Source organism: Schistocerca serialis, chromosome 4, assembly GCF_023864345.2.
Source record: "Schistocerca serialis cubense isolate TAMUIC-IGC-003099 chromosome 4, iqSchSeri2.2, whole genome shotgun sequence".
Lineage (NCBI taxonomy): Eukaryota > Metazoa > Arthropoda > Insecta > Orthoptera > Acrididae > Schistocerca > Schistocerca serialis.
In genome coordinates, this window is record NC_064641.1 from 47,792,259 (window position 1) to 47,811,915 (window position 19,657).

A 19,657-nucleotide genomic window follows, 5' to 3' on the forward strand; every position below is an offset into this window, starting at 1 on the left:
TATGAGGGAGGAACTGACCGACTAAATATTTGAATCAGAACCCAAGACAAGCCAGCATGACTTTGTTGGTTTGAGTTTTCTGAAAAAAGGGTATAGGTTCCATATCTGGAGCAAATGTTGTCCACCAGGTCCGTGTAAAAAAAGTGGAAATTGCATCTTTCAGCAAACTTTGGCCTCGCTGAAGGGGACACTACATAAGGATGCAAGGTGTGGTGAGTTATCACCCCTCGTACAAGCAGTCACAGGTTTAGTCATCCAATGGTACTATGTTAGACGCACTGGTAGGTTGTTCCGCGGTACACAAGAAACCCTGAGTCCACTTAGGGGCAGTCCAGTGACAGCCAACGCCACTTCTTCCAGCTCTTCTCTGCTGGAGCCAGGTAATATGTGAAACCTTCTCAGCACCGAAGCCAACACAGTTTTTATCTCCAGCTGGGCGAAGCGTGCACCCACACACATGCGGGACCCGGCACCAAACGGCACGTAGCTGTACGGCAGCCTGGAGTGGGCAGACCCACCCTCCAGGAAGCGGCCCGGGTCGAACTTGTCTGGGTCTGGGAAGAGGTGTGGCTGTCGCTGGAGCAGGCACAGCGCCAGCAGCACGCAGCTGCCGCGAGAGGCCGTGTAGCGACCGCCCGCCAGCTGGATGTCTTCACTTGCGTAGTGTGGAAGTGTTGGCACTACCGAGAACAGCCTCAGTGTCTCCTGCAACAAGATCAGTTCAGTGCTACCGTCTGCTTGGCGTAATTCAGTTTTTTGTTTTTCATTGTCCGTATGCACAACTACTCATCATAGAAAAAAAAAGTTAGAATCTAATCACGCAAAGCAACAAGATGACCTAAGAAGTCTATACAATAGGACGGTGCTTTTTCAGGCCATGACAAATTTACCAAATGGAGTAACGATAGTAAATTATCAATGTGTCTGTAACTCATGAATTTGGAGAAAATATTTGAACCAGAATGAGATTTTCACTCTGCAGCGGAGTGTGCGCTGATATGAAACTTCCTGGCAGATTAAATCTGTGTGCCGGACCGAGACTCGAACTCGGGACCTTTGCCTTTCGCGGGCAAGTGTCTCCGCAATATCCTTTCTTTCAGGAGTGCTAGTTCTGCAAGGTTCGCAGGAGAGCTTCTGCAAAGTTTGGAAGGTAGGAGACGAGGTACTGGCAGAAGTAAAGCTGTGAGGACGGGGCGTGAGTCGTGCTTGGGTAGCTCAGTCGGTAGAGCACTTGCCCGCGAAAGGCAAAGGTCCCGAGTTCGAGTCTCGGTCCGGCACACAGTTTTAATCTGCCAGGAAGTTTCATATTTGAACCAGTTTCAACCAAACAGACCGCCTTTGTGGAACAGGGCACTGATCCAATCTACGTTAGTAAGCTGAAGAATATTTATGTCAGTGCTACAGCTTCACTAGCTTTCAACAGGTCAATGAGAAATTTATAGTTGAAGGCGGAGGCCCACGGGGAGATTCCATATCATTAAAACCATCTGCAGCAGTGACACAGGTTTTCACATCATTAAATTGGGTAAAAAAGGAATGAGTGCCGATGAGTGATATTTTAATCACTTATTTTATTGACATTGTAGTGTTTGCCTCTAGTACAGATAAATAAAAAAACCAATGGCAGACTTTCACAGATTAAGTTTAAAAGTTATCCTGGAAAATAAATTACAGCAAGATTAAAATGTACGGGGACTACAAGGAAAAGAAAATTACACAAGGTAACAATGGAGTCATAGAAACAATTGGGGTTTAGTGTTTAAAGCAGTTGGAGACCATGACTGGATGTTCAGTAAAAGAAATAAATAGAATAGTATAAACTACTTGGAGTGCTTTTGGTAAACTGTACATAATTTTTAAAACTAACCTTTGATATGTTTGGAAGTAAGAGTTTGCGATCAATGTGCAACATCAGTTTTGACTTCCGACAATGGGATAGATTAGATTAGATTAGATTAATACTAGTTCCATGGATCATGAATACGATATTTCGTAATGATGTGGAACGAGTCAAATTTTCCAATACATGACATAATTAAGTTAATTTAACAACATGCTTAAGTTAATATAACAACTTGTTTTATTTTTGAGTTTTTTTTATTTTTTTAAAATATTTTTTGTTTTTTTTTCTTTTTTTTTCTTAATTTATATCTAAAAATTCGTCTAGAGATCTTCAGTTCAAGAACCATCAAATAAACGAGGATTTTTCCATCTAGAGATGAATGCTGGGAATTTGTAACAGAAGCAGCAAAGCAAAAAAATGGGTTAGCAAACAGACTATAGTAAAAGATGTAATTACGACTGTAACGAAGATGAAAAGTGTGGCTGACAAGTGTAGTCGGGAGAATCAATGGTACCCTGGGCCATGGAAGATCTTTACTGGGTCCCAAGAAATAAGGTACGACTGAAATGATGATCTAACGGAAGATGGTTACATGACACTAGAAACATGCAGAAGTAAATGGGTGTGTGTACTGTAATGTACTGGAAAGAGCAGATGAGGCCTTTATGAAACAGTGGATGTCTAATAGCGGATTCACTCTAATAGCGGATTGTATATTTATATATATTGTTGTATTGTCAATATTTTGTAAAGTGGTAACAAAATTTCATACAGTATGATTAGTATCTTTTCTGTGTTTCAAAATCACTTGACGTCGAGTCCAATCACAGGATTTAACCTTCATGGCACACTTTCCTATAATTCATAACACATTGGACACAAGATTTATTTACATTGGCCTTGAATATTGATGAACAGTTTTTATTGTTTCGGGGCGACAAACTGATCTGGCATAAACTTATTCCAGAAACACGAAAATCGATGCGGTTTCTTCAACCCATTGTGCAATGATCACTTTTCGTGCACAGGGACGTTAACATGTTGATACACAACAAGTCTTCCTCTGAATTACTGAAAGATGACGTCAAACCCCTTTTATTTTGACTTTTAGTAAAACTAAGATACAAGCATAGACTGTGAAAAAATAGTCCTCATACGATGATATAGCTTCGAGTTTCACACTCATTTAAATACAGTGCCGTAAACAACAGCAGCCTTTGGTGAGGTCTTCACGTATCTCATCATTCACAGTTCTTCATAATTGTATGAAACAGCCTCTCACTGCTCGTCAGTTTCACGACGGTGCATTCTGCAATAAACTAAATAATGTTGGTTATCATTTCAGTGACAATTTGAATTAAGGAAATGAACAATATATTCATTATGTAATGTGCAAATTGTAAGGAAAAGTAATTTTCATGTGGTATACTACATGAAGCATCTTACTATTTGTTAAGTTTTGACGTCATTAAACTGAACTACCTGTAAACATATAATAAAATATTACGATGGACCTGCCAAAACTTTTGAATGAGAGTGGCAAGAAAATCTGTAATGCACTAGTATAAGATTTTGCGAACGGAGACTATGATTTTTATGAGTTACAAAAAAATTAGCTGTTCTAGAAGAATGTTAGGTGAAACTGCTGCAGGGGACTGATGACCATAGATGTTAAGTCCCATAGTGCTCAGAGCCATTTTTTTGAAACTGCTGCAACTATTTGTTGAAACGAAAAAGGTATGGTATATCTTGAACAATGACGGCAATCTTGCGTACATTTTGCGATCAGGCATCAGTTCCTTTACTCTGATTCCTCTCTACACGGGCAAGGTAAATATGGGTTTGACAGAGAGATAGTGTTGATATCTATTAAATGTGAGTTGTGTGACGTTGCTAAATGTGGGTACACGTTTTATGGGTAACAGCAACGTGTTCACCCGCACATAACGTATTGTCGTCTCCCTTATATCTGAACACATGAGCTGTGAAAGATGTCTTCTGCAATAGCTGAATTTCATCTCGAAAGCCAGTGTCTCCATCAGTTAATTCCTTGCACCGACAAGAATGATTACTGAGTCTAGAGCTTTCCTAACGTTTACAGTTCACGATAAAATCACTAAAAACGATCTGAGGACAACATGTAACTACCTGGAAATTTACGACAGACTGCATGAACCTATGACCAACTACAGTCACGTTCCATTCTACCTCACTCAGTTTTCTCAGCTACCTCTTTCTGGAAAACAGTATCTACAGTGATGGAGCATTGTACCCTACTCATAGCTTCGTATACATAACTTGAAACAACACAGAGTGTATTCAAAGGGGTGTCAATAAATTTCTGGCCACATAGTATGTAAGAATTAATGAAGTGGCAATTGACTGTAATTTTATTGAAAATGGTGTATAATATTGCATGTTTTCCTGCTGAAGAGGTAGAGAGTTTTATGACAGAGAAATCATTAAGGAAGTTCCACAAGGTTCAGTCTTAGTTGCAACTGGTATATTACGAGAATATGTGTTTTTTCAAGCCAGAAATATGGTAAAGATGTTTTCAAAAGAATGCAAAATCTTTTTTTCACGTTGAGTCTCTCCCTTAATTTAACAAAAAATAGACTGCTGTACATCCCGTTCTGCATGTAAATGGGCATAGCACCAAAAATAAATTTAATAAATGGTCAAGAGTTGTTCAGTAGCATACAGGCTTCTAAATATTCCGGCTTACATACAGCGGGAATCACCTAACACTTGCACCACAAATATTTCAGATATGGAAGGCGTTATCAATAGGCGATTTGCACGGAACTGAATTGTAGGCAAGGGCACATATTTGCAGCCAATACACAGATTTTGAGACATTTACGAAAGTACAGTTCTTTACAAAAGTTACACATTTTTAAAGAGTATCACGCTTATTGACAGTAATATCCTGAAAGTAGCTTAAATGAGAATTTCAGCGGTGTTCGTTGTAGGAAGCTGTGCAAGTAGCTTACTAGTTTTTTGTATTCTGTGAACACTGTAAACGCCGGCAGCTGTCTGTTCCTTCCGACCTATTAGATGCTAGGCGACGACGTTATGTTTGTTTACATTGTGTTGTGTGTACACAGCGACAGTTCTGTCACTGTGTGATAGTGGACGCAGTAGGATGTACTTGGAAGATGGTATTTCCCAATGCGGAAAAAGAGGATATACTCATGGTTTTTAGTGAATGTAGGAAGAATGCCGTTCGTTCATGTACTGTATACGCTGGAAGATATCCCAATGGCCGTTAATGATTATTTGTGAACCTCTTCAAACAATTACGCGCAGTCAGTAGTGCAACGCCTAAAATATGTAACAGAATTAAATGTGTGACTGGAGAGGAGGGTGAAATTAATGTTGTGACTGCTAGATAAGCAAAGTAGTTCCCGTGCAACCCCACGACATGAGTCAGGCGCTCTCCATCGTCGTAAGTTGCACCTCTGCCATATTTCTCTACAGCAAGTGGTGCATGGAAATCCTTTTGCGAATCGTGTGAACTTTTGTACATGGGTATTAAAACATGGTTTTCCAGGTGTGTCATATCTCGTTTACAGATGAAGAAACATTTACTTATCGTATACAAGTAAATCTCTGAAACGTACACTACTGGTCTGTTGTCAATAATACCTGTCGGTTTCGTCAGGTGGTACGTCGGCGTCCATGAAGGTTAAAGGTGTGGTGTGAAATAGTGCACCATTTCGTCACAGGCTTGTTGTTCGTTGATGGAACACTGAATTCGCGGAAGTATCTCTATCTCCTAGCGGACCATCTTCCACACATGTTACAAGACGTTCTCTTTCAGTCTCGGAGGAACCTGTGGCATTCATATGATGATTGTCCGACTCATAGTGTACGAATTACGACTTCGTGTTTTGAGGGATCGTTCCCAAATCTATAGATTGGACGAAACAGACCTATACCTTGACCAGCCTGTTCCCAGATTTGATGCCTTTGGATTTTGTTTCTATGGGGGAAGCTGAAAGACACTGTGCACAAGAACATACCAACCACACTAGATGACATGAAACGGCGTATTACTGCTATCTGCGCTGCAGTTTTCTCTGCAATGCTAGAACGTGCTGAGCAATCATTCCATGGCAAACTGCAAGCTCGTATTGCCGCTGGTGGTCATTTTAAGCACAGGCAGCGGTTCTTTATTTGTCCGACCCTGCAGAGGCACTGTATTCACCTTTGCTTGTCTGTTGTTTGTCCCAGGCAATGTCCCATTTAACAACAAGACACCTCTTGAGACGTATTAACATGCGTATAGTGCTGCATATACGCATCCACGTCTAATTCACATTCGTTTATGCTGCCACGTAGAACAAGCAACGATCGGTTTTTAGAATGGTCAGACTACGATATCTCGTAAACTTCTTGCACTAGGCTCCTACAACAAACAACACCAAGATTTTAATTTACTCTTCTTTCGTTGTGGTACTGTCAATAGGCATTGTTCCGCGGAAATATTTGCACCTATTGTAAATAAACTCACATTCGAAACGGGTAATACTCCGTGTACTGGCTGTAAATACGCGCCCTCTCCTACAGTTCAGTTGCGTGAAAACGGCATATCAATACCGCCTTGCGCATTTGCGGTGCAAGTGCTAAGTGATTCATTCTGCATACGAGCACATGACAATTTTGAACTGAGTGAAATATTTTGTAGAAAACTTATTAACTGCTAACATCTGTAGCTTGGACACTCAACGCCAATGAAAATCTCATTAAGATAACATTCTATCTATTTTTTTTTGGCATCGTTTGGAATAAAAGTCTGCTGAAATTTACTCCACGAAAACAAGCCATAAAATATCTACGGGGTCATGTATTAGCTTTTCGGAAAACGATCTTAGACTAGTAGCGAGCTATCTTAGTAGTTCGGCGCCTTACCTCTCAGGGCGCATGATTCATCCTTTCCATCAACGAGAACTGACGGTAGCAAAAATTTGTAATTAGGGATTTTATGACGAATTGAGTGATACTGAAATCATTCTTAACAATTTCTCAGTGCAAGTAACGTCATCAGCACAGCTGTAGCTGTATATAAATGTTTAAACAGTAAATATGAATAATAAGAGATTCTGTTCTTGGCGTCCAGCGTGGTAGTTGGGTCCCCAGTCTCTGCTCTCTTGCTAGCCCGGCCGTTCTCACGCTGTGACCATCTGGTCGGTCGTTCGATAAGTTTGCTTTGTGATCCTGTCTACTTGCAACAAAATGTTCCTATACTGTGTAATGAAACCTGCCAACAAAAAATGTAATAAACGTGTGCAGGGGTGTGGCAAAAACGCAACAATATTTCTACGCCCTATTTTGTTTCCCTTCATGGAACGCCATCCTATGCTTACATCACAGCGAGCTAATGCCTGATCGCGCACGGCCGGAATTACCACTACTTGTCTTTGTGATTGACAAATCCTATCTTGGCCACCAAGTTCACCGGATCTCTCCCCAATTGAGAACGTTTGGAGCATTGTGGGCAGGATACTGCAACTAGATCGAGGTTTTGACGATATGACGCGCCAGTTGGACAGAGATTGGCACGATATCCCTCAGGGGGACATACAGCAACTATCAATCAATGCCAAGCAGAATAACTGCTTGTACAAGTCAGAGGTGGACCAACGCGTTATTGACTAGCTCAGTTTGTGAAGCTTTTTCTCTTGAATAAATCATCAGATTTTCTGAAATTATACCTCACGCCACCGGACTTTTTCTTCAGAATCTTCAGAATCTTTTTCTTCAGGATCTTCAAGGTTCTAGTTCACCAATCCGGACGGCGAACACTAGAAACGAAGAGGAATTAATGGATCGCATTCAACATGCCGCCAATCACATCAGGGCAATGCCAGGAATCTTTGAAAGAGTTCGGCAAAACACCGTTCGACGCTGCCAAGCTTGTGTCGCGCCAGACGGTCGCCAGCTCGAGCACCTGCTTTAAGTAAACAATGCCCTAACTACAAAAAAGATCCTTTTCAGGCCCCAACCAATTTGTTACAGTGTTTCTGTACGCGAACTAACAGCTGCTGACGGGTTTGTTCCCGGTACGTCTTATCATGAAATTACAATGGATGTTTCGGGACCCAGGCGGAAACGCCCACAGGCCGCCAGGGTGGAAGGCTGGCGCGCTACCACCGAGCGTGCGGGCTGGCTTGGATAAACCCGATCTCCGGCAGGCAATGCATTCGCGGCCATGCGTTGTCCACAGCATCCGGCAACAGGGCAATCCCGCGGCCAATCAGAGAGTGTGGCGCAAAGATTCCGTAGTTTAGAAACTGCGCGCTGTCGACCTACAAAACATTACTAATTCTGATTCCTACTGGTATCAGCTATCCAGGTCAACCGTGCGGTTCTAGGCGCTGCAGTCTGGAACCGCAAGGCCGCTACGGTCGCAGGTTCGAATCCTGCCTCGGGCATGGATGTTTGTGATGTCCTTAGGTTAGTTAGGTTTAACTAGTTCTAAGTTCTAGGGGACTAATGACCTCAGCAGTTGAGTCCCATAGTGCTCAGAGCCATTTTGAACCTTAGGTTAGTTAGGTTTAAGTAGTACTAAGTTCTAGGCGACTGATGACCTCAGCTGTTAAGTCCCATAGTGCTCAGAACCATTTGAACCATATTATCCAGGTTAAAATTTTTCTTTACCCTGTATGTAGGCAGAGGTAGTAATAGTATGACTTGATGGTATCTGTTATGGTTCTCAAAAAAGTTTACCACCGACGCAGAACACTAGTTTTTTGGGTAAAGACCAAAATTTTCCACTTCAAGTAAATCATTGGATAGCTGAAGTCTCCGGAGAGACCTCATACAATCTGAGATGCACATAGCGAATTGGGAGGGGAACCAGAAGAGGACACATATACGCATCACTAGCTACTACTTTTACATTTTACGAAGCATAGTAGGGTTTGCAACAATTCCATTATCCTTATTTACTAAGAAGTATGGAGTAGCCTTGCACTGCACGAATAAGAACAGCAACTTCAAAGTGCTCCCAGAACGTGAGGATACAAGATGGGCTTTAAGTCACTGTTTTATGACGTTCTGAGTAGTAAAATGTCTACCGTATTCATACTGTCTGCAGTGAAAGTCATCAGTCATCCTAAATCCATTTATGCAAGAACACTTGAATGTGGGACGAGCACTACTGGGAACTTTCCTGATAATTTAAAATATGTGTCAGGCAATGTATGATCAAAAAGTCTGAGACTGTGTTTATAATTTTAAGTAGGGAAGGGGGGGTGGGGGAGGGTCAACAATATAGACACAGCTATTACCAATGAAAACAGTAAATTGGACGGTTAACAATAAAGACACAGCTGTTACAAATGAAAACAGTAAATTGGACGTTTGAAATGCAAAGAAGGATTTCTTCGACTCCACTCAGGATAACGTGTGATTGCGATACTTTACGTTTAACCAACTTTCGAAAAAACTATAACAAAAATTATCTTAGAAAGCCTCTATAAATTACATCCTTAACTTGTGCAATGTAAAATTATCCTAACATAAAATTATGTCAATTTAGTTACACACCACAGCCTATCACAAGAGTCAATATTACTCAACATTTAACTGAAGGCCATATAAAAAAAATACCAGTTACAGCAGGACTTCCCTGCAGTCTCTCAATCGGACCATGTCTTAAAACTGCCCGTACAAGTTAAACTAGCTCTATTAGTCTAGAGTCTAGTGTGCCTACCTTGACGATGCTGTCGATGACAGTCAGCTGTGTGAGATCCTCCATGGTGCAGGGCCGCAGATAGTCGTCTCCATTCCCAAAGACGGCGTCGAGCTCTTTTTGAGCGACGTCCTGCCACTCGGGGTGAAGTCCCAGTAGCGACAGGGCGAAGCCCAGCGTGGAGGCAGTCGTCTCTGTGCCCGCCATGGCGAACGTACATACCTGTCCAGCAAAGGAACGGTGTCAGAGTGCGTCGCCTCCTAACCGACACTAGGACCCTTACCGATCCAGCACTGGATACACTGGCAAGGAAGGGGAGTTGGGGGGGGGGGGCAGATCGTCCTTGTCCTTCTCCTGAAGCAACGTGAGCAAAGGACAAATCTCCAGGATGACCAGATTAAATTTTGGACGCAGCGTCTCTCTAAAACGAGTCCACTACTGTTTAGCGCAAGGTCACTTCAGATGGGTTTCAAGCGTCTAGGGCTGCAATTGTACAGATCGTAGAGGATGCTTAACTGAGTACTTTAGAATAAAGGATTAATAGATTCAAATGCATATTTGGTTTTTATTAACATTAGAACTTGGGCCTTACAGCACCAAGAAGGCCCACAGCAACTCTTCAAAATGGCAAACATAATCTCAACACACACACTACAATTACACGAAAAATTTTGCCACACTGAGATTTCCTTGTTGTTTATCACACAATTTGTCTTTTCTCTGTGGCTTTTCCCATGTATACTTTCAATGAATATAATGAACACATCTCCTAATCCCTTCCTGTATAAACCTCTTTCTCCCTCAATCCATCGATCGCAGTCCCGCATCTCCATCTGCCTTTCTCCTCCTCCCCCTCTCTGTTCCTTTCTTTCAACCTCTCCCTCCCCTCCCTTTGAACATATCTCTCTCCCCTCTCTTTTTCCATCTTCACCTCACCCACCCTTTTTCCACCTGCCCATTACCCCTCTATTTTCCACCTGCGTAATGCATCTCCCCTTCTTCCCTTCTCTCAGTCCATTTCCTCCTCCCCTCATTCTGTCCAACCCCTCTTCTTTCTATCTCAACTTGCCCTCAGTAATGCTCATTGGCAGGTGTAGCCCCTGGAATACAGTTCAATAAACCAGGGCAGTACTATTTCCACAACATGCCTGCCATACAGGGCAGGCTACACATCAGGGGGCTGAAAATCATTTGCTTGCCCCTGACATGGAGGCAACCATGCAAAGCAGATCCATGAAGCAGGCCAATACTACAACACAGTGTACCTGTCAGGGAAGACAGTCTATAAGCCAGGAGTTGGAAAAACAAAATTTTGCCTGTATCTCTCCTGCACAGGAGCTAGGTAGTTATAAACCCCACAGTCCTGATACTTGTGAGACCCATTGTTTCTGAGCCAAATTTGGTTGACGTCGATCCAGGGTTTTGGAGGAGATCCCACACATACATACATTTGGCTTTAGGCTTTATATATAACAATAGAGAGGGACACTTAGGACCCTATTCAGTTTCTTCTAGGATTACATGCACCAACGATTTTGTGCAGCACTACAATCAAAAAATCTCTAAGATGTCCGATGATATGCTGGTTACTGGAGAAAAAGACTTCTTTCAATCCAACAGAAACAGCATCCATTGTTCAGGTTTTTAGACACTAATATCGAAGTCAGATGGTGCTTCATCATGTCGTACCCAGAACCTCTGTCATTACAAGAGATGCAATCTCCAACAACTGTGGCAGAACACTTTCAGTGAACCTCAGATAACGTGCCCCATTCAGACTGTGTGGCAACAAATAAAATCCTATCAGTTGAAATTGTACAATTTCAGGTCATTAGTAGGTAGAGCATCTTTGGCGGTGGTTAGAGAGGAGTGTAGCATATTGGCTTTTCATCACACCATACATGGTTGTTGCGGCATGTTTGTTGCGGCATGTGGAAACACCTTCACGCCACATCTATGGGCACTATAAAGATGGACATTTCAGTAATTCACTGTGCACTGGATTATCCATTGAAAGAATTGGAGAAATCAGTGTTCAAAGTCATTTGGCACCATTAATTGGACAGTGTTCACTATAGGGGTGTAATTGCTGCTCTAGCGATGTACTCTCCACATTCTGTTCTTTTAAGTGTGCATTTCGTGGGCAAGATGATATACAGTTATTGATGAAATTTTTCCCTTTCAAAAAGGTTCAGATGGCTCTGAGCACACGGGACTTAACTTCTGAGATCATCAGACCCCTAGAACGTAGAACTACTTAAACCTAACTATCCTAAGGACATCACACATGTCCATGCCCGAGGCAGGATTCGAACCTGCGACCGTAACGATCTCGCGGTTCCAGACTGTAGCGCCTAGAACCGCTCGGCCACACCGGCCGGCTTTTCCCTTTCGAACAAATCTTTGTCAAAAACGTTGATATGATTACAAGATTGAAGACGCAGTTAATCATATCTTTCTGTCCATGACGATAAATTTGTTTCAATTAAAAAGACACCTGACGAGAAACTTTTCTCTGAACAATCGTTTGATTTTCCGGCCCCTAAATTTTGCTACACCATCTCTGCAAGTTCCTGTAACAAGTTACGTTCTGTCTTCGATACCCAGGGTTTAACTGTAGACAGCGCCGTGCAAAGCATCACAGGCTATTGTGTGTGTTTGTCAAGATAGAGCCACCAATGCCGAAACAACAGGCAGTTGTTTCTTATGAAACTTTAGTTTACAAACACGTGCCTCACACGCATTGCATATACATGTCCTCGTATCATTCGTTTCCGGTCACTGATTCTTCTCCAAATACTCAGTTTAGGATCCTCTACGATCTGTACAGTTTTTGGTCCTAAAGATATGGGATCATCTCTCTATGGTTAAAATTCTGATTCTGCTCATCACTGATAGCAATGTTTTTCACACTCAGGAAGTCCAGGAAAGGAAGGAAGTTACTATCGTTACTGGGAGAGAATGAAGGTAGGATACTGACCATATCTTTCCTGAAGAACTCATCTCTTATTTCGTTTGAAATTACGTACCAACACCATGAACTGTACCATGTAAACTGTAGTGGCCAGAAGCGATTTGAACCTCACTACTTCTAAATATGAGCCCCAACTCATTTCACCCAAACTAGGACCTATGAGACCTCAAAGATTTTCTAACATCGAGAGCGCTCTACGAATGTACCTGTCACTTAATATTACTTACGGTGGAAAATAAGTATTTTGAGAATTGAAGTTTAACAAAAACATGCTTCGAACCTCCCGTGTTAGAAGACAAGCTCAACGTTTTTGCATCGCTTCATACTGAAAGTAATGTATTAAGACAACTGAGTCATGAAAATGGTGTAAGTAGTTTCGTTAGTATCACATGTAGGTGCAAATCAATTACCGAATAAGATTAAACTTCCAATTTAAAGTTGACTACTTGGGAATGTATTGCTTTTGTATTAATATAGGTAAAATTTGCATGGCTGATGCATTCTTTTTGTTTCCTCGTATTTGACTAAAAAGTCTCTGTGCTTCTACACTCCCCGATAAAAAAAAAAAAGATGCACCCAGAAGACATGGTAGGAGGCCATGAAAATGATCTAGAGTCTCACTTCTCTATGACAGGTAGAACGGCCACTAGTGCGCACATGTGTTGTTCGTGTTTAGTGTTGTTACCAGTTTTGGTAGGGTATGCAAGGGACGTGTAGATAGTCAGATGATGAGTGATAGGCCTGAAGAACACTATGGTGCCGCGCAGATTAGAGGATGTCAGAAAAGTGAAGAAAGAGCTTGAGTTTCAAGTGGTGCAGCACGAACACAGGAAGGGAGTAGACATAGGAACAATCAATATTGTATTTCTAAACTGCCGTAGCCGTGTTGGAAAAGAACCAGAGCTTCAAGCGCTAATAGAAAGCACTGAATCCGAAACCGTTATAGGTATGGTACGCTGGCTAAAGCGGGAAATAAGTGCAGCCGAAATTTTTACAAAGGACCTAACCGTGTTTAGAAGCGATAGACTACATACAGTTGGCGGTGGAGTGTTTATTGCTGTCAGAAGTAGTTTACCTTGTAGTGAAATTGAAGTTGGTAGTTCCTATGAGTTAGTGGTGGGTAGAGAATACACTCGACAACAGGAATTAATAACTGGTTCCTTTTACCGGACCCCCGACTGAGATGATACAATTGCTGAAAGGTTCAAAGAAAGCTTGAGTCTCATTTCAAATAGGTACCCCACTAGCGTCCTCTTGGGTAAAATATTCCGGAGGTAAAATAGTCCCCCATTCGGATGTCCAGGCGGGGACTACTCAAGAGGACCTCGTTATCAGGAGAAAGAAAACTGGCATACTACGGATCGGAGCGTGGAATGTCAGATCCCTTAATCGGGCAGGTAGGTTAGAAAATTTAAAAAGGGAAATGGATAGGTTCAAGTTAGATATTGTGGGAATTAGTAAAGTTCGGTGGCAGGAGGAACAAGACTTTTGGTCAGGTGAATACAGGGTTATAAATTCAAAATCAAATAGGGGTAATGCAGGAGTAGGTTCAATAATGAATAAAAAAATAGGAGTACGGGTAAGCTACTACAAACAGTATAGTGAACGCATTATTGTGGCCAAGATAGACACGAAGCCCACGCCTACTACATAGTACAAGTTTATATGCCAACTAGCTCTGCAGATGATTAAGAAATTGATGAAATGTACGATGAGATAAAAGAAATTATTCAGGTAGTGAAGGGAGACGAAAATTTGATAGTCATGGGTGACTGGAATTCAAGAGTAGGAAAGGGGAGAGAAGGAAACGTAGTAGGTGAATGTGGATTGGGGCTAAGAAATGAAGGAGGAAGACGCCTGGTAGAATTTGGCGCTGAGTATAACTTAATCATAGCTAACACTTGGTTCAAGAATCATGAAAGAAGGTTGTATACATCGAAGAACCCTGGAGATACTAGAAGGTATCAGATAGATTATATAATGGTAAGACAGAGATTTAAGAACCAGGTTTTAAATTGTAACACATTTCCAGGGGCAGATGTGGACTCTGACCACAATCTATTGGTTATGAACTGTAGATTAAAACTGAAGAAACTGCAAAAAGGTGGGAATTTAAGGAGATGGGACCTGGATAAACTGAAAGACCCAGAGGTTGTACAGGGTTTCAGGGAGAGCATAAGGGAACAATTGACAGGAATGGGGAAAGAAATACACTAGAAGAAGAATGGGTAGCTTTAAGGGATGAAATAATGAAGGCAGCAGAGGATCAAATAGGTAAAAAGACGAGGGCTAGTAGAAACCCTTGGGAAACAGAAGAAATATTGAATTTAATTGATGAGAGGAGAAAATATAAAAATGCAGTAAATGAAGCAGGCAAAAAGGAATACAAACGTCTCAAAAACGAGATCCACAGGAAGTGCAAAATGGCTAAGCAGGGATGGCTAGAGGACAAATGTAAGGCTGTTGAGGCTTATCTCACTAGGGGTAAGATAGATACTGCCTACAGGAAAATTAAAGAGACCTTTCGAGAAAGGAGAACCACTTGCATGAATATCAAGAGCTTTGATGGAAATCCAGTTCAAGCAAAGAAGGGAAAGCAGAAAGGTGGAAGGAGTATATAGAGGGTCTATACAAGGGCGACGTACTTGAAGACAATATTATGGAAATGGAAGAGGATGTAGATGAAGATGAAATGGGAGATATGATGCTGTGTGAAGAGTTCGACAGAGCACTGAAAGACCTGAGTCGAAACAAGGCCCCCGGAGTAGACAACATTCCAGTAGAACTACTGACAGCCTTGGGAGGGCCAGTCCTGACAAACTCTATAATCTGGCGAGCAAAATGTATGAGACAGGTGAAATACCCTCAGAGTTCAAGAAGAATATAATAATTACCATCCCAAAGAAAGAAGGTGTTGACAGATGTGAAAATTACCGAACTATCAGTTTAATAAGTCACAGCTGCAAAATACTAACGCGAATTCTTTACAGACGAATGGAAAAACTGATAGAAGCCGACCTCGGGGAAGATCAGTTTGGATTCCGTAGAAATGTTGGAACACGTGAGGCAATACTGACCCTACGACTTATGTTAGAAGAAAGATTAAGGAAAGGCAAACCTACGTTTCTAGCATTTGTAGACTTAGAGAAAGCTTTTGACAATGTTGACTGGAATACTCTCTTTCAAATTCTGAAGGTGGCAGGGGTAAAAAACAGGGAGCGAAAGGCTATTTACAATTTGTATAGAAAGCAGATGGCAGTTATAAGTGTCGAGGGGTGTGAAAAGGTAGCAGTGGTTGGAAAGGGAGTGAGACAGGGCTGTAGCCTATCCCCGATGTTATTCAATCTGTATACTGAGCAAGCAGTAAAGGAAACAAAAGATTTGGAGTAGGTATTAAAATCCATGGAGAAGAAATAAAAACTTTGAGATTCGCCGATGACATTTTAATTCTATCAGAGACAACAAAGGACTTGGAAGAGCAGTTGAACGGAATGGACAGTGTCTTGAAAGGAGGATATAAGATGAACATCAACATAAGCAAAACGAGGATAATGGAATGTAGTCGAATTAAATCGGGTGATGCTGAGGGAATTAGGTTAGGAAATGAGACACTTAAAGTAGTAAAGGAGTTTTGCTATTTGGGGATCAAAATAACGGATGATGGTCGAAGTAGAGAGGATACAAAATGTAGACTGGCAATGGCAAGGAAAGCGCTTCTGAAGAAGAAAAATTTGTTAACGTCGAGTATAGAGTTAAAAGTCAGGAAGACGTTTCTGAAGGTATTTGTATGGTGTGTGGCCATGTATGGAAGTGAAACGTGGACGATAAATAGTTTAGACAAGAAGCGAATAGAAGCTTTCGAAATGTGGTGCTACAGAAGAATGCTGAACATGGGTAGATCACATAACTAATGAGGAGGTGTTGAATAGGATTGGGGAGAAGAGAAGTTTGTGGCACAACTAGAAGTAGGGATCGGTTGGTAGGACATGTTCTGAGGCATCAAGGGATCACCAATTTAGTATTGGAGGGCAGCGTGGAGGGTAAAAGTCGTAGAGGGAGACCAAGAGATGAATACACTAAACAGATTCAGAAGGATGTAGGCTGCAGTACGTATTGGGAGATGAAGAAGCTTGCACAGGATAGAGTAGCATGGAGAGCTGCATCAAACCAGTCTCAGGACTGAAGACCACAACAACAACCCCACTCACCCATTGTAGTTGGTGATGGCTTCAATCTACCCTCGACATGTTGGCAAAAATACATGTTTGAAGTGGTAGCTACAAAACGGCGTCCGAAATAGTACAGAATGTCTTGTCAGAAAATTATTTCGAACAGTTAGTTCAGGAGCCATTGGAAGTGTAAATGAATGCGAAAAAGTACTTGACCTCTTAGCAACAAATAATCCTGATCAAATAGGGAGCATTATGACAGATACTGTGGTTTAGTGACCACAAGGTGGTTGTAGCTAGAGTGAATACCGTAAATTCCGAACTCATCAAAATAAACGCAGATTCCATCAATTTAAAAAAAAAAATCAGATAAAAGTCGGTTTGGCATCTTCCTAAGAGACAGTCTCCATTACTTCCAATCCGACTAACCGAGCAGGATAGCGCAGTGGTCAGCACACTGAACTCCCATTCGCAAGGACGACGGTTCATAACTCCATCCTGATTTAGGTTTTCTGTGGTTACCCAAAATCGCTTATGGCAAATGCCGAAATGGCCAGGGCACGGCCTCTTTCCTTCTCCATCCTTCCCTAATCGGAGCCTGTGTTCCGTCTCTAATGACTTCGTGGTCGACGGAACGTTCAACACTAATCTCGTCCTGCTCCTCCCGTCTGACTAAGTAAGCGTTGACCACATGGGTTTAAATCCAGAGAAAATGTGTCGGCGGCAGTTGAGAGATATGTATAGCTTAATCAATTCATCATCTCAGATTAAAGAACTGAAATCATTAAAATATTCAACACGATTTATATACATCGCTTTGACAAAGAATTTATTTAACAAGCTAAAATTTTAGTCATGCCCATCAAAGATCTGTATTTCCATTTTAGAAGTCGCTTGGTGTAAGTATGAGGCGTGTTTCTTTAAGTAAGTACTGTTTTGAAATTAAAAAAAGACGTGCTAAGATATCTCAATAATTTTATTTTTACATGAAAGCCTGTACCTTAATCTACTTTTTTACATAATTTCCGTCAATATTGAGGCACTTGTCATAACGTTGTACCAGTTTTTGAATACCCTCCTCATAGAAGTCTGCCGCCTGACTTGTTAACCACAGCATCACCACTGCTTTGACTTCGTCATCGTCTTGAAGACGCTGACCGCCCAGGTGTTTCTTTAAGGGCAGGAACAGATGGTAGTCACTGGGCGCAAGATCGGGGCTATACAGAGGATGATCTAGAGTTTCCCATCGAAAATATGTGATGAGATCTTTGGCCTGATTCGCCACATGCGGACGGGCATTGTCTTGCAGCAAAACGACGCCCTTGCTCAACTTCCATGGACTGTTGTTTGATTCTGGCGTGACGTAGGCCACCCATGTTTCATGGCCCGTAACAGTTTGGCTTAAGAAATCATCACCGTCGTTGTGGTACTGCTGAAGGAAAGTCAATGCACTGTCTAAGCGTTTGGTTTTGTGCACATCCGTCAACAGTTTCGGTACCCAACGTGTTGTGGCGTAACAAGACAGCTACGCCACACTGAAGTAGCCGAAAGGCACGCGTAATCTCACGTTGGCTAAAGAGAGGTCTGAAACAGGATACGTAATGAATGGTAGCAAGAAAAGTACGTAGCTGCTATAATACTTAACTTTTTAATTTATCCTTGTTGTATACATCGTTCCTTGATGATACAAGTGAGACTCTATCTTAAAATGGTTAATGGCGCCTTGCTAGGTCGTAGCCATGGACTTAGCTGAAGGCTATTCTAAGTATCTGCTCGGCTAATGAGCGATGCTTCGTCCGTGTAGTAGCTAGCAATGTCGTCCGTACAACTGGGGCGAGTGCTCGTCCGTATCTCGAGGCCTGCCTTGTGGTGGCGCTCGGTCTGCCATCACACAGTGGCGACACGCGGGTCCGACATGTACTAAATGGACCGCGGCCGATTTAAAGCTACCACCTAGCAAGTGTTGTTTCCGGCGGTGACACCACACAACGTGCGCACAATTTTCGGTAATTCAAGTGCTCGGTCAAAATGGCATACAAAACACCACGAGAAACATTATGAAAGTCATGCCGCAAGGAGGAAATCGTAAAGCGTCTGTTTTCCCTTCCATATTGTCCACTTCCTGTACCAAACTTTCATTAACGACCGAAGGACGCCCACTCCGTTGTTCATCATGCACACTTGTGCGGCCATCTTTAAATGCTCTCACCCACATCCTTACCATTCCATCACTCATAATATTTTCTCCGTAAATTGCACAGATCTCACGATGAATATCGATTACTTTAAGGCCTTTAGCACTAAGAAATCTTATAACAGCCCGTACTTCACAGTCGGCGGGACTCACGATTATCGGAGGCACCTTAAACACTCAGTACACAACATAAACAAGGAAGAATCAGACTGTAATGGCGTCAGTGCGTAGATTAAGGTATAGGCTTTCATGTAAAAATAAAATTATTGAGATATCTTAGCAAGTATTTTTTAATTTCAAAACGGTACTTACTTAAAAAAACACGCCTCGTACAAGTACACCGAACTGTTAGGCAAAAACAAGGCACCACCCACCCAGGCTACGACGGAACGGAATGGAACCTCGCAGGTTGAAAGGGTATGAGATGCTGTTTTGCCAATTACAAAATGGTGGACTTCACAGACACCTTGACATTATGAACCCCCTCATCAAAACGACGTCCACACATTCATCCGAAAGGGGGTCATAAAACCGTTGTATTATCTTCTGGCGTAATCTGGTACGCAACTGTTCTAAGTAGTTATTCATATCTTCGTTACTGGAACTGGGATGGAGCTGATGTCTGAGCTGATCCAGCAAAAACTGTCTGAGTGACTTCCTGACCACGGGAGTCTCTCAACATCACATAGGCAGTTCACAGAGAACAGGCTAAAACAACAGTCTAGATAGCAATGATTTTTTACTAATGACCGGTTTCGACTTCATGCAGAATCCATCT

At 42.0% G+C, this 19,657-nt stretch overlaps 1 protein-coding gene across 1 annotated transcript in view; it reads right to left on the minus strand.

Annotated features, from left to right (window-relative positions):
- Positions 1-264: 264 nt before the first annotated feature.
- The window catches only part of LOC126474221 (cytochrome P450 4g15-like), an 83,770-nt gene continuing 64,377 nt past the window's right edge, over positions 265-19,657 (minus strand). Inside the window, exons 5-6 of the mRNA XM_050101685.1 lie at positions 9,564-9,764; positions 265-705 (exon numbers count right to left, since the gene is read on the minus strand). Coding sequence (XP_049957642.1) covers positions 265-705; positions 9,564-9,764 — 642 coding nt within the window. The remainder of the gene's footprint in view (positions 706-9,563; positions 9,765-19,657) is intronic.